Source organism: Electrophorus electricus, chromosome 3 (genome assembly GCF_013358815.1).
Source record: "Electrophorus electricus isolate fEleEle1 chromosome 3, fEleEle1.pri, whole genome shotgun sequence".
In the NCBI taxonomy this organism is placed as follows: Eukaryota; Metazoa; Chordata; class Actinopteri; order Gymnotiformes; family Gymnotidae; genus Electrophorus; species Electrophorus electricus.
This window is the reverse complement of record NC_049537.1, coordinates 20,580,767-20,595,779: the sequence shown is the minus strand read 5'-3', so window position 1 is coordinate 20,595,779 and position 15,013 is coordinate 20,580,767. Positions and strand designations below refer to the sequence as shown.

Here is a 15,013-nt window from a genome sequence, read left to right as displayed (position 1 = left end):
TTAGTCAAGTCTAGCATTTAATTAGCCAACTCTAGATTTTTAGTTAGTCAGTTCTTGAATTTAACTCTCCTTTGCTTCAGCTAATGAAGCACACCTCACAGCTGGCCAAGAAAAAAACTGAACAACTGTCCAATTACATCTGAAGCACAAAAATGTGGAGCCTACAAATAAAAAGCTGTAATTCCTTTGGAATTCACCCAAAATGGATCTGTGAATTTAATGTGCTTTTAATGCTGCGAATATGAATTTCATGTGAATTTAATTTGCTTTTAATGCTCTGAATATGAATTTCATCTGAATTTAGTGCTGGTGGTCTGCAGTTTAATTTCATAGACATCTTTTAATTTCACCTCCAGTTCTTTGGAGTATCAAGTTTAAAAATGCCACTGTCCATATATGTATGACCTGTATTTCACAGAAATATTTCTCAGTGGGGTTTCGATGGCTATTTTAATATGTAAAAAGTTTTTTCCTCTACAGAATAAACAAATTACACAGTAAAACAAATCCTTTCCTACCTTGTACTGAATTACATTGCCTGAATTTGCTGTTTGAAACTGAGGAGTGGTGAAATATCACAGGCTAACAACTATTAATATAAGTTCTGAGAAAGCAGAGTATTTCTCAGCCTTTTGTAAGTTGTTCATGAATCCTGGGCCTGGGTGTTATATGTTCTATAGAGGAAGCCCCACCCTTCGTTCATATTTAACAACAAGCAAATATTCCATCCTTCCCCAGCAATCTCAGTAAAATAGGAGGATTGGGTGCGGCTGAACCACTCTAAAAGCCACAGATGACGGCTGTGTATGAAATGCCGCATCGCACAGGGGAACGCAGGGGAGTGTGTTTGTGTGTGTTGCGGGTGTGTGGGTGATCATGTGTGTTAACCAACCCTGTGTGTATGCATGTATTTGTGTGTGTGTGTGTGTGTGTGTGTGTGCATGCACGTGTGTGTGTGTGTGTGTGTGTGTGCATGCACATGCGTGTGTATGAGTGCGTGTGCATGTGTTACTCACCCAGGCCCTGCTGTCGTCCAACTAACACGTCTGCTCCCACCATGCAGCCCATGCCGAGCAGGCACACGCCCACGCCCACAAAGTGCACCACCTTATACCTCACCAGCAGAAAGAACCAGGACAACAGCAGAGCCACGGGGATGACGAAGCAGTCCAGCAGCTAGAGGGAGGGAGAGGGAGAGCATGCCGCCACAGTACATTAGCCACAGACTACTGGCTCCAAAACACAAACTTCACCCTTCAAATCACAGACAACTGCCTTTAACAGATTACTGGCTCCACAACAAACATTGTTCCTTCAACACACAGGCCACTGGCTCCACAGCCCACAGACTACGGCCTTCAAACGGCCTTCTGCTCAACGATAATAACCAATGCTAGAGCCAAACGTTTTGGCCATTACAAAAAGGTCACAGTCACGACTGCACAATGTACAATCTAAACTATAGAACTCCTCAATGCCATATTCATCATACTGATATTAAACAAATGTCACTTTATGTAATAAGCATAATAATTATGTAAGAAGCATTTCCAAATATTGAGGGAGAGCACTGATTGTGCTGGTTGAGCCAGCGAGAGAGAGAGAGAAGCTCATAGGGATGGACCGTAACAGCACTGGAGGCACTAGCAGACCCTCCATTTCGGAAAGAGCCCGGGGCACTGAGAGGCCAACACCCCACACCACCTCGGGGGATGAGTTCAGAATAAGCTGTGAGCAAATAACTGGCCAGGCGCAACGGCAGAACCACTGGGCCGTAGCAGCCTCTGGTGGAGTGTGGGGGTGGGGCAGCAGAAAGGTGCAAGGAGACCTAAGCCTCCTCCGCTGAGAGTTTGAGCGGGCTGGAGGTGTGTGTGTATAACGAGTCAAAGCAATGCCTGAACAGTGACTCACTGCCCTTAATCCATTAATAAGAGTTCATTCAATGGCGTTCAGATACCTCAGCGGGAGAATGGTGTCGGGGGTGGGCCCGGGCTTGGAAGGATTGGAAAGAGTAAGGAAAGGTCTAAAACGGCCGATATACTGAAACTGGAAGCTGACACTTTATTGAGGGCAGTATTGTCGAAGGGCAGCTGAGCAGAGAACGATGAGAAAAATGATTAAGGTGCTCCTAGTGCTATTTTTTTGGGCTCTAGTCTCAGACAGGGAAACTGTAAAACTCCCAATGGCCCACAGAGGTCACTTTGGCAACAGTGAGAACATTTAGTGGCTGGCTCAGCGCTCCCTAGGTCAACTTATTGAATCTCACACTCCCAACTTTTCATGATATACTTATCTTAAGGTTTTTTATAATGTTTTGTGTGTTGAGTCTAAATAAAAGTGCAGCATGTGAGGTGCCAGCTAGAAAGAGACAGCAGGAGAGATAGAGGCCGAGTGAGAGAGAGACAGGGAGAAACATTCACAGCCAAAACGGACCATCGCACTCTGCATTCTGGCCGTCGGCCTACCTCCATGACCATCCATAATAACTAATCATCCTTCCTTAATTGGCATATCTTTTATGGAGGTGCTCCAGTGTGCGGTTCCTTGTGCTGGCCTATTAATATTAATGAGCCTCTGTCTAACCTTGTTAGAGCTGGTATAAAAGCGTTACGATATGTTGTGCATGCTCTCCTCCCGAACCTAATGGGAATTCCTAAAAGACATCGGCAAGATCAGGAAGTGGGAAAACTTTCCTTTACAAGAAGAAAAAGGGGAACGAACCACATTTTCTTAATAGTGGGAGTGAGCATCGATCTGTAGCCTTCATCAGGGAGCTAACAAATAGCTGGTCCTTGTGAGAAGCATGCTGTCCTGTTACTCTGAATAGCATTCCTGGCTGGTCGGAAATACACCAGCTTCTTCACACCTTCCCATGTTTATCAGTGGCCTGAAATCTCCACCGATGTGACAGAGGTTGAAGGCAAGTTTGAGTCCTTAGGTTGATAGTCAAGATTCCTTATCTCCTACTTCTTCTTCATTCATCAGTACCAATCCGACATAATTTGTGCTATTCACCAGAAAGCATGTTCCATTCTGTTCTCTACAGGTTTGGATCGGTTGACTAATATAAGATAATATTAGACATTTGAATTTGATGTGTAGCGCTAAATACACGTTTCTTGACTAAAGAAGGGCGTATCTGCTTGTTGTTCCACTGTGATCAGTAATGAAGACTTCCTCAGCCTTCCCGAACTAAGTGGCCAGAGGATGTAGGAGCCCTCTCCCAGGGTTCGCATCCATGTCACACCTTGGCTCATCGTCTCACTGAGCTACGGCGTCCCCTTGGTGGCACTCAGGCAAAGCACCGTCAGCAAACACAACGCCACGCTACAGTACGGAGTGTAAATTACATTCCTTGTTATGGAAACAGCTGCCTGCTGCCCTTGGTGACTGCCAGCTCTGTGCCGCCTGTCTCCAGCGGCCTGTAGAGCATTCGGAGAGATCAGAGTGCACCGTTGACGTGAGCTGCCACACTGACCCAGGTGGCCTAAACACACACGCACACAAACACACACACACACACACACACACAAGAGCACAACAGCCCCACTTTCAGATGATTTCTGATAGACCGTTGGGAGTGTACATCATCAACCGAAAGGGTTGGGTGCTACAGGCTCAGGTGACAGCCCGCTGAAACAGACCCACATGCCATTCGTTTTGTGTGGAGGTGGACTGTGTTGCTGGAGAGGGCAGGCTGGGCAGACACCATCAAGCCCTGCACGAGCCCAGCAGCCTGATCACAAAACCACCTACATATCGAAATATCACACTAAATACAACATTTCAATTAACTGCTGATTTAATTCATTTGTGCAGACATACTTGCCTCATTATGACAGGAAATTCTCATCACTGACTCCATATAAATGTATACTATATGACCATAAGTATTCTAATTATTGGGTTCAGGTGTTTCAGGTACCCATTGCTAACAGGCATATAAAATAAAATAAATAGCCATGGCATGTCTATAGACAAATGCTGCCAATAGAATGGGTCATACTGAAGAGCCCTGTCATAGGATTGTAGCTTTGCCACAAGTCAGCTCAATCAGTTAAATTAATTGTGAAATGTAAGTGTCTAGAAGCAGCAGCATGAACCAAGAAGTGGTAAACCATGGAGTTTCTCAGGGTGTGACATCCAAGTGCTAAGGCACGTAACACGTTAAAAAAAGCGCCTCTCCTCTACTGCATCACTCACTCACTTCACAAAATGAGAGTTCATGGCCAAACAGGTGCATACACGCCTGAGGCGGAATAAAGGTCTGGAGCTGTTTCTCAGAGTTTGGGCTAGGTCCCTTAATTCTAGTAAAGGGTAACGCTAATGCTACAGCATACAAAGACAATTATATGATTCCAACTTTGTGGCAGTATGTGGAAGACCCTTGACTGTGTCCCTGTACGCAAAGCGAGGTCCATAAAGACATCTTTTGAGTTTGGTGTGAAGGAACTCCAGAAGGCTGCACAAAGCCCTGACTTCTACCCCACTGAATACCTTTGGGATGAACAGTAATGTGGATTCCAAGCCTGGCTTTCTCTTCCAACATCAGTGCCTGAACTCCTGAATGCTCCTTTGACTAAATGATAGCAAATTCCCACAGGCTACAAAGTCTCATGGGAAGCCTTCCCAGAACAGTGGAGGCTGTTATTGCCACAAAGGGGTGGGGTGGGTGGATTCCATAATAATGTCCATGGTTTTTAATGGTATATCCAACACGATTATATAAATGTGATTGTCAGGTATCTACATACATTTGACCACAAAACGTGCATCCATATGATTACCATCTAAATGTTCAAACATTTAGATCTCAAGGAGTAACTGTGAAACCAAAAAACAAAGCAGATGCCAACTCTTATCCCTGCACACACACACACACACACACACACACACACATACACACAGCATCTATACTTTCAGTGCCAGCAAATTCAGGTACACTGAGGTATGAAAAGAAGTCACTCCCTTTGTAAAACTTTGTATTCATTATAAGATTCTCTGGCCACTGTTCAAGGCCCATTAGATGTTCTCTGAAAAAGTCATTTCATCACTAACAGCATGTTAATGAAGATGAACTCACAAGCACAACAGACCAGGAGAGATAAAGTAGAACTATCTAAAACAGTACCAGAATCACAGTTGGCCACTGGCTGAGATCTGTACACCGTTAGCCTTTACTGTACTGCACACGAATGCAGTAATGTAGTATATATATTCAGCAAAACCACAAAGCAAGTCCAAACAAAACCACAATACTGCATACACATGGAAACTAAGTTCTTTTATTCAAGCGCATATCATGCCATGATGCAGAACCGGTGATTAGACTCACCTGGATGCTGGTAAGTGTGGTATACTGGTAGGCTTTAATGACCAGGTAGTTGGCCTCGATATCAATCAGGCCCAAGATCATGTACTTCCACCATCGCCGTTTCAGGATCGCCAATAAGTTCTCCTCTCCTGCAGAGAAACAAGACCAATCAAGCAGAAAATTAGGAGGCCCACATAACCAGTACTTCTTTAACTGCTCATGTTCAACTGTTTTTACCTTTGTATATAGAAATATTTAATATAGTCCTACAAAATTCTTGTTTGCCTACATACTGGTGTCTGTTTGGGTGATGACAGAAAGACACTGACACCACTAAAATCCATTCTTAAACGTAGCCTACGTCTCTGAAATTCAGTATTACAAGTAGCCCCATGTCTGCACAATTCGCTGTTACTGGTAAACACTATTTCAAAGCCTGTAATAAACATAAATCTTGGATTCATTAGAATACACTGTGGAAAGTGAGAGCAGATCAACTAGCAGACCAGACCAGTGGATAAAGAAAATGACCATGTCCCCTTGGGCACCAGAGACTGCATTCATTTGAAGAGAACAGAAACTGTTGTTATTCTCTTCCGCCCTGTTAGGAGTCAGCAGTAATCACTCAAGGCAGCAGCTTCTGCACGAGCTAAACTCAGGAGTTTTTTTTTTAATCTATAATTATAATTGGCAAAAAATCCCCTTGGATTAAGACTGCATGGGGGGGGCTCACTTGGAAAAGAACAGTAATTTGGCATAAGCAGTACAAAGATGTGTGCCGGCCCTTTGTTGAGCACAGCCTGCGTACAGTGGTGATGGTAGATGGGGGACGAAATGTAATTAGTTTCTGCTTGCCTTTCAGGCCATGTAGAGTCATCAGAGGAGCTTCAGCAGAGCATGTGAGTCACTGCTGTGAAGAAATAAACCCAACAGGAATCCACTCTGCTTTCCAGCTCATCAAGAATCCATTTCATGTGTCCAAAAATGAAAGGAAATGATACCAGACTTAATAAGGCTTGCGGAGTGGCACTTTATGCGTAGGCGTGCATTTGTACACTTCTTAAAAATCAGGATGAGGTGATCAGGATTTTGATGTACAATGAATTATGTGTTTACTATAAGTTAGTACACATGGGTGCACATGGGTTTGGAACAGTTGGTGAAAATCATCTTCACTGCAAACATGCTCTGACCATTGGCAGGAAAATGTAAATACACACTAGTCTATCTCCATCCAGCAGGAAAGGTAAATGTTTTCCTCACATACACAGAGCTACAGCACTACAGCGCTTTCAAGCTAGGGAGATATGTTTGAAAGAGGCAATAGGGTTTGCCTGGCTGGCTTCATCGCTGTGTAGACTTTTCAGTGAGGCACAACGCCCACAGGGCATGGGCCAGACCACTTTAGATGCAATAGCTGTGCAAGTGAGGGGAGCCGTGTAAAAGGTCACTAAGAAGGAGACAGAAGAACAATGAAAGAATAATAAAGAAACCTCAGGACCTTAGGAACCAAGCCAGATTCAAATAATCCCCCAAAACGCAAAAACAATCCTTCAGAAATCAAGGTCTAAGTACACCAAACACAAGAAATTTATCTTGCCTCACATAATCAAACACTTCATTATTCCAGGTGGGATATTTTAGTGTGTTTAATGATTGTATGGTGGGTGCCAGGGCCTGGACTTCAGCATTACTCTTGTCAGTTCAGAAGAGAAGCAATTTAAATCCATCCTCTCTGCCTGAAAACAACACAAGAGCATGGATGTGCTGGAAATGTGACGCCAGCCCGGATCAGCGCCTACTGCTGGGAGGAGAAAAATCCTGTCACGTTAATGAAACCAGCTCCAATGCCCTGCCTCTGGAATGCCCTGCCACACACCCACACACACACAAACATGAACTCCCATAAGCAGAGACTGTGTAAATAAATGCCAATACTATGAGGAGACTTTCAGAATAGACATTTGTTTGTTTTGATGGTCCTTCCATATGCATGTCCTTTGGTGAGTATAGCCGAAATGCAGTACAGTGTTAAAGATGTTTTATGGAGCGGCGTTATATGCGTGACATGTACTGCAACCAATTCATATCGACTCCTTCAATCTACGGGCATCTAAATACAGATCTTTACTGCTGATCAGATCTGCTGCAGAAAAAAAAAACTGGGTTCTACAATGGCTTTCACTTTGTCATCAGTACACTATGACAAACATGAAAAAAGCAGCATGACAGGGTGAGCACATCAGGACCAAAGCCTTTTAGGTGCATGTACAACAGTACATCCTGTCCTGATATCTCTGTACAAAGCCACCGTAGATCAAGCACTCATCCAATCCGATTAGCTCACCTGCCATTGTGAGACTGTAACCGCGTGTGACGTTACGAGACTTTCATAAGAGGCCTAAGCAGATACATTCTTCTGCAGCTTGTTACAGTGACTGACTTAAGTCTCTGTGGCGTTGACGCAAGGCAGGGGAAATAAGACGTTATTCTGAGAGACCACTGAGCTTGGTGAAAATAACCGTGCCGATGGAATCCGCAGCATCCCATTCAGAGGCGGATCTTTCAAGAGGCTCTTCATGTGCCCACTCTTCCTGCTAGCAGCTGCAGAGCCTACGCATCTTCAAAGATGGCATATGGGAGAGCTGGTTGCGGTGGCTCCCAAGACTGTGGAAATCTTACCAGCCAAGAGCTGCAAACAGCTGGGAAGCTGGAGGGGTACAGGGAGAGACCGACATGCTGAAAGAGAGAGTGGCAAATAGGGAGACAGGCGCAGAGACAGCAGGCCAATGCTGGGAAAATACGGCATTTCCTAAAAATGTTCAAACTGCACCATATTCCAGCTAAATCCCAATATCCCATCAGACTACGTAAAAAAGCATTTGTTCAAGTTTTTTTTATTTTATTTTGTGGGTAAAGAAGTGGCAATAAAAAGCGAAACAAAAGGATCATCTCCACCTTACACACTCCATTTGTCTTATGGACAGATTTTGTTAGCTTTCCAAGCAAGTTCTAAGCAAATCTAATATCTTAATAATGGGAAAACCAAAACATTTTGAGTGGTGCAAAATAAAACTATGGCTTCGGTGGTTGTCTTTTTTACATAATATTCCCACTGCAGATGCCATAAGTAATTTATATCTATGATCATATATCATATTTATATAATATATTTGGCCACTAATGGCATAAAACGAAAGCCTAGTTAAAGAACCGTGTGGTGTCTTGATCTTGTGGTGTACAAGAATCAAAACTCAAAACATATTTTTGCTAAGATAAAGATGCCAAGTTAAAACTATAATGTGTTATTTTATAAACAGAAAACCTACTTAGTATACTACTTAAATATAATTATCCCGGACTGCGCCTCTCCCACTAGTCGTGTGGCTCGGCCCGCCGTGTGCAGTGGGAAGTCATTGTCGCTACTTGTTAGCACACACCTGCACATGGTTTAGTGTTTGTCTGTATGTATTTAACCCCCTGCTGGTGTGTGCAGTATTGACGGTCATTGTTCATGTTGCGTGTTCACCTCGTCAATGATGCACGTATTCGTATACGTGTTCACTGCTTGTGTTATATGTGAGCGCTGTTGTCCTCTCCATTTGTCAATAAACGTCTGTCTACATCGATGGAGTCTGTGCGTTCTGCTCCTCGCCCAGCGGCACTCGGGCCGTTACAATAATCAATGCGTAACATTATGAAGATATAGTAGTAAACATTTGTCGCCATCAGATTTTCCCCCAAACTTCCCAAAATGTAAAAATTAATGAAACTTTCTACTTTATTGAGCAAAAGCTTGCTAAACATAGTTTCAGCAGAAGAAAAACACCCAGGCAGCAAATGCAATGCTGGGGTTTCTGAAGCAGAGTGGAGTGATGGTGAGGAGGAGACTCTTCATCAGACATGCTGTGGCAGCCAGGTCTGTCCCCGCCTCCCCTCACTCTATGACACCTGGCAATCCTTCACAATCCCAACAGTCGGGGCTCTTTTGCTCCTCATCAAGGGCACCAGAAAGAGATGCCTGCCTACCCAGACGTTCTTGCGTTTTCACTGAGGCTGATCACTTGTTTTTCTGCCAGCTTGATCGGGGCTGTGATTGGTTTAAAGGCAGAGGGACGGCCTCAGAGCCTGAACGCGCACCGGCAGAAACCCTCAGTAAAGCACTTTCTGCTGGGCCCGCCGAGAGATAATGAGAATGATCAGGCTGAACACAGGTGCGTGGAAATGCACTTTCCACCTGGCAGTAGGAGATGAAGGAGGGAGATTAGGTTTCTGTCTGTCTCTCATGCTGACAAACATCCTTTCTCGGAGTGACCTCCATTTGCCCAAAGATGTTCGGTTCGGCTCGGTTTGTAGGGGAGTAGAATCTGACACAGGCGGACACTGAATCATGCTGCCCTTCTTTCTAAGAAATTGCCACTGCTTGAAACACACTGTAATGTGCACAGGGCCTGAAATGCTCCTCAGCAAAATCATTTTTGAGAAATAAAAGAGTTAACAGGGTGAAAGAGGTTGGAGCAGTGTGACAAATATCAGTAATGATACAGCAAAAATGTTTTGAAGCCTTTGTCTTATGGACAGCTTTTCAAAAGCACCTACAGACTTGGCTATTTATCAAACTTTCCTTTACTTGCGTAGTACGTCCATCAGTGACATTCCGTTTGGCAGTTAGTCACAAGCATGATGACTCAGCACTGGTCACAAAACAACAAAAAGCAATTCACATAAATGTGTACATAAGCACAAAAATACATAACAGGCTACCATAATAGACCATAAACAGACTGCATGCAAGTTCATATTGTGTCTCAAAGATACATAAACGATGGATAAACAATTTGCTTACTAAAACATTTAATAAGTTCTTCAAAAAAGTGCCATTTTCAATGCCCACTTAATTAACAGTGGGCAGTGTTTCAGTTTCTTGCCACAATACACTGACGAAGTGCAAGCTTGCCAGGCTGACGTTTCTTCCACAGACTCACCCATGCACACGGCCTCGTGTGTCAGCATGAGGTTGAGTGGGCCCCTGAGAGAACAGCTCCTTTGGAAGCAGCCCACATCCTGCCATAACCACCTGGGCAACATCAGTCAAAACGAAGCAACAGCACTCAAGAGAACACAAGACACTCTAGGTAAAAGCATACGTTAGATTAATAAATAATTAGAAGATTACCCATACACACACGCCCTTCTTTTACAGCAATTACAGCAGGCTGTTGAGGGATAAGACAGGGGCTCAGGGGGATATATGCCTTTCCAAGATACCATTAGACATGCTGGCAAACTCCCTGATCGTTTGCACCAAAGCCCACACAGGCGTAATTTACAGGGCACTGGAGCACGGTAAAAACACATAGTTCGGCGTAGGTGTCATTACTTATGCCAGAGAATAATGGGAAAATGGCATCGGGGAACACCAACCGGCAGCATGAAAACACTAGTATGTTTTCGGCACTAAAAGTTCTTTTACTATCCGAGGCCTGACAGTTCCTCAGTTTAAGAAATATGATTTCATCAGTGCTGTGGTGAGCAGCCATCAACTGGCAGGTGACGTAACCGACAGCTGGTGCATGAAGGCTACACTCTGTATTAAGAGGCTGTGCTGCGCTTGAAAACATCCGTTACCATGACAGGCCAGTGCACATTATGCACTGGCCAATAAGAGCATTGGAGAAGTCAGGCCAAGCATGGATATGCGTTATTGATTATCTGCCTCACAATATTTTACTACATTCAATGGCTATCTTTAAGCAAAGGTGAGGAGGCTTCCTGAATATTATCCTTAAAATAGTTGATAACTAATAACTAGAGTAATTATGTAATGAATTTAACTTGGTCAGTTAATAAGATGTTCTGTTACTATCACCTAAATAGCTGGTATTTTGAATGATAAATTATTCTTAAATGAGTCTTATACAGCTACAAAGGGATACTGTATAAATACCCATAAATTGATTGGAAACCATGTACAATGCAGAAAAACATAGACACTGGCCCACCTGCAGATGATAACACAAGATATCTCTCAAGATAACTAAGACCAGTAGCTTGTGACAGGCTTACCGAACCAGCACCGAAATAGAGTGGGTCCCACCTAACCCAGTCTGTTTTCTCATCTCACTCTCTATATGTCTGACTGCCTCACCGTCTCTCTCTCTTACACACACACACACACACACACACACACCCACATCACATACATACATGCACATGGCAAAAAAAAAAAGTTCACACACAATTTTCCCCAATCAGATTCAATTCAGCAGGAAGTGAATGACTGCCAGGAGCGTGACGGAATAACCTCTCAGGATGATCCCACTTACTCCTCCATCCTGACATCTGAGCTGCTTTATATGGCCGCCTGTAGCTCAAGTCAACACTTGAATACAAAACATACCAAACACTGTATTCTATATGCTAACATTACCACTCCATAGCATCATGTGCCTCACACGTCAACGGATGCGTTCGACCTATTCAACCACAAATTTGCTGAGCTCACCACTCCTTTTTCCAACTCCTGCAGGAAGCATTGTCCAGTGTCCATTGTCCAGTGCCTTTGTGTTCATTTCATGACCAAATGAGAAAACAATCAGACCTCTATAAAAATGTACTGGATGTAATGCAGAAATTGGTCTACCATTGCAGTAAATATCAGGCAGATAAGCCTGATCCATGGTGGGCGCTGAGGTGGAGCTCGAGAGGACGATAACCCCAAGACCGCCCACGCAAGCCTGCTGGGAAGGAGATGACTGTACATTTACTTGTTTGAGTCTGCACAAAATCTGTTCGAATTTAAATGATTTCTGCTGATTAAATGCTGATTTGAACTTAGGTTTATGATGTTATCTTAAATTTACATTCAACACGCAAACCCCTGCCAGTTAAGCTCGAAAGTAGAGTAAATGTGTTCTATTAGGTACTGTAATTACCCAGTAACAGGCTTATATTTAAGCAATACCACACGGCAGGCAGTGCTGGTATTCTGAATATCAGCAGCAGCTGCAGCGTTTTTCTTTGCCGCGAACATTATTAAATATTCACAGTAGCCGAGCGATATTTACAGTCGCCAGTCAGTCAGTCCATGGATTGATGGTTGATTCCTGTCTGTGATCTGTCGGTGCAGCTTAATTCGATGATATTTAAAAGTAATTTAAATCGCAAATCGCGGCGCTTTGATCGCTATTAAAAGGCAACCAACATATGTCCCCCAGACAGGACGGAAAAGCCGTCCAGCCAAGTTGCTCTGGAACCGGGGCTGTCACGGTCTGAGTTTATCTCCAATTTTATAATCTGGGCAGTTAGCTGCTAGTCTTTTTAGTCCGCATGTCAGTAGTAAATCAGTGCCAAGAATATCACTTCAAAATGACTGATTAAGTAACCGAAAGCAAGCACGGTGGGAGAGCAACCAATAATTGGATAAACATCCTGCGTCGCTGAGTTGGTGTATCAAAGGGAAATTGATCGGCAAATTACCCAGCTGTTGCTTTTTCTCTTATGGCTCAAGAGCAAATGTCATCGCATGAATGAAGCTTTTCCCGCCTGCTGTGTGTAGTGAGGTTATCTGGGCACAATGAACGAGCACGCCACTCTGGCCAACAGATCGATGCTCAGCCCGGAGCTTCGCCCGCTGTCGGGGGGGGGGGGTCTCGGACAGTAGGCGATGCCGCTCGTTGTGGTCGCCCACTCCATTTCCTTCCCATTCGCTTGCACACAGCCATCGTTGTCGGCTTTTAAGATTTTCCTGGTTACCGCCACACGTTTTTTATCCCCCCCCCCGCCCCGCAGGACATACTCCAACTGCCAGGCCGTGACTTGGCGCTGACAGATGACAAGGCTCGGTTTGTTTTCAGTTCGCAAACAATAGGGGAGAGAACCATATGTTGGTCAACCATTGTTCTGTTGGAAAGGGGGTTGCCCCACTCGGTATGGCTGCTTTCACCCTGCTTAAGAGCAGATGGGAACGGGAGACACCACCTTATAACCGACTTACAGCACATAGAATTTTCCCTAGCGAGGCTTGGTGAAACGCCGAAAGCGAGGAGGAGGGCATTACTGAAAGGACGTCCATAAATAAACGGGAGCCGATGTGGTAAATGTCATAGGTGTAACAAGCAGAATAGTGGTGCTCCATTTTACAAAAACAGGATTGAAGGAAAGCAGCTAGATCTAAAATGGAGCTTAACCGCTGACGATGCCAAGCACACGCAGGATATATGACTCACGGAATATCCCATAAGATGCGTGGTATGATTATATTGTCTGGTCCTATTCGAAATAGTGCCGTGTTTTTGAAATACAGTAAGCCCATATAAAATGGCTATAAACAAAACATTGCACTTTGGCATTATTTACCTAAGAGCTTTTCCAACAGACTTGTCAAGTGACTAAAAGCATTTTTATGTTTAATTAAAAGTTGTACGATGTGGATCTAACATCTCCTCTACTCAGTGAATCACAGTTCCTCTTAATTGCCATAAATTCAGATGTAATAACGCCAGGCTTGCCAGAAAGCCTTTGCTCAAAACACTCCTATCAGAAACAAACATTAGCCCAGCATAATTAACTGGCTGCAAACAGTAATATGTGAGGAGTCACGTTTTCTCACTTCCAGCACTAAGCGATGCACTTCGGTTAGGAGAGTTTTTATGAGCGGAGCCCGTCCTGCTCCCAACCTCTCCTCTCCGTGCTGACCCCAATTCTCCAGCCCTGCAGTGTTAATGGAATTCAAGCAGGTTGCGGGGGGATCACGTGGTGGCCCGTGAGGTGCACAAAGTTGGCGGGCTGCGGAGGGGGGTAAGGAACTCGCTGCTGGCGGAAGGCAGGCAGGGTTGTGGGGCTCATTGCTGACAGCTCAGAGCCTCTCCTGCCATGGGGCAAGCGGGTTTTTTTTTTTTGTGTGTGTGTGTGTGTGTGTGTGTGTGTGTGTGTGTGTGTGTGTGTGTGTGTGTGTGTGTGTGTGTGTGTGTGTGTGTGTGTGTGTGGCAGTGGCAGCGATGTTTGAGGAGCGGGACGATGTTACACACCACCTGGTTTGAGTAGCATGTGGCCGTGTTTACTGAAGCACCAAACAGCATTCTTCAGGCTCTGGAGAACATAAATAAATAATGAATACGTTCTGTTTGGTTAAACCAAACAAGAAAACCAAAGTTTAGTCCAATTAAACATATAGGGCAGACATTAAAAAAATTCTGAAGCTTAGTGATAACTGAATAGTATGATAAAAGTTTTATCAACAGTTCTGTCACTGTTATAAACTCCAGGAACAACCATCAACCCCACACAGCCATGCCCACTCGCACACACCCTCGAACTGACTCACCGGAATTCTAGCACACACCTGATTCCCATTCCTCTCATTACCAACCCTTTTATAAGCTTCCCTTCCCCATGCACATGTTGAGAAATATTGTTCCAATGTGTCATACAGAGTGTTTCCTCATCCTGTGTGCTTTCCTGCTTGCCTTCTAGACTTCATCTCCTGCCTGACCCTCGGACACCTCCTGAACGCTATCCTGTGCATCGACCTCGGACCAACCTGACTACGCTTAACCGTGTTACTAAACCTATCTGTTTGATTGCAAAAATAAACCTCTGCAACTGGATCCACTTCAATGTGTGTGCAATCATTACAGTCAACAGTACCATAAGATCAAACTATGTAAAACTAAGTTCAATTCAAATGAATTTCAAATG

The 15,013-nt window shown here is 44.2% G+C and overlaps 1 protein-coding gene across 2 annotated transcripts in view; it reads right to left on the bottom strand.

The window, feature by feature from the left end:
• Positions 1-15,013, bottom strand: part of slc35f1 (solute carrier family 35 member F1) — a 53,465-nt gene that overhangs the window by 13,180 nt on the left and 25,272 nt on the right. The window contains exons 1-3 of one of the 2 annotated variants that reach the window (XM_027001638.2): positions 11,820-11,896; positions 5,336-5,463; positions 1,017-1,176 (exon numbers count right to left, since the gene is read on the bottom strand). In XM_027001638.2, coding sequence (XP_026857439.2) covers positions 1,017-1,176; positions 5,336-5,463; positions 11,820-11,886 — 355 coding nt within the window. In that variant the 5' untranslated portion in view covers positions 11,887-11,896. Of the gene's footprint in view, positions 1-1,016; positions 1,177-5,335; positions 5,464-11,819; positions 11,897-15,013 lie in introns of those variants that run through there. The other variant, XM_027001639.2, reaches the window with a different exon arrangement.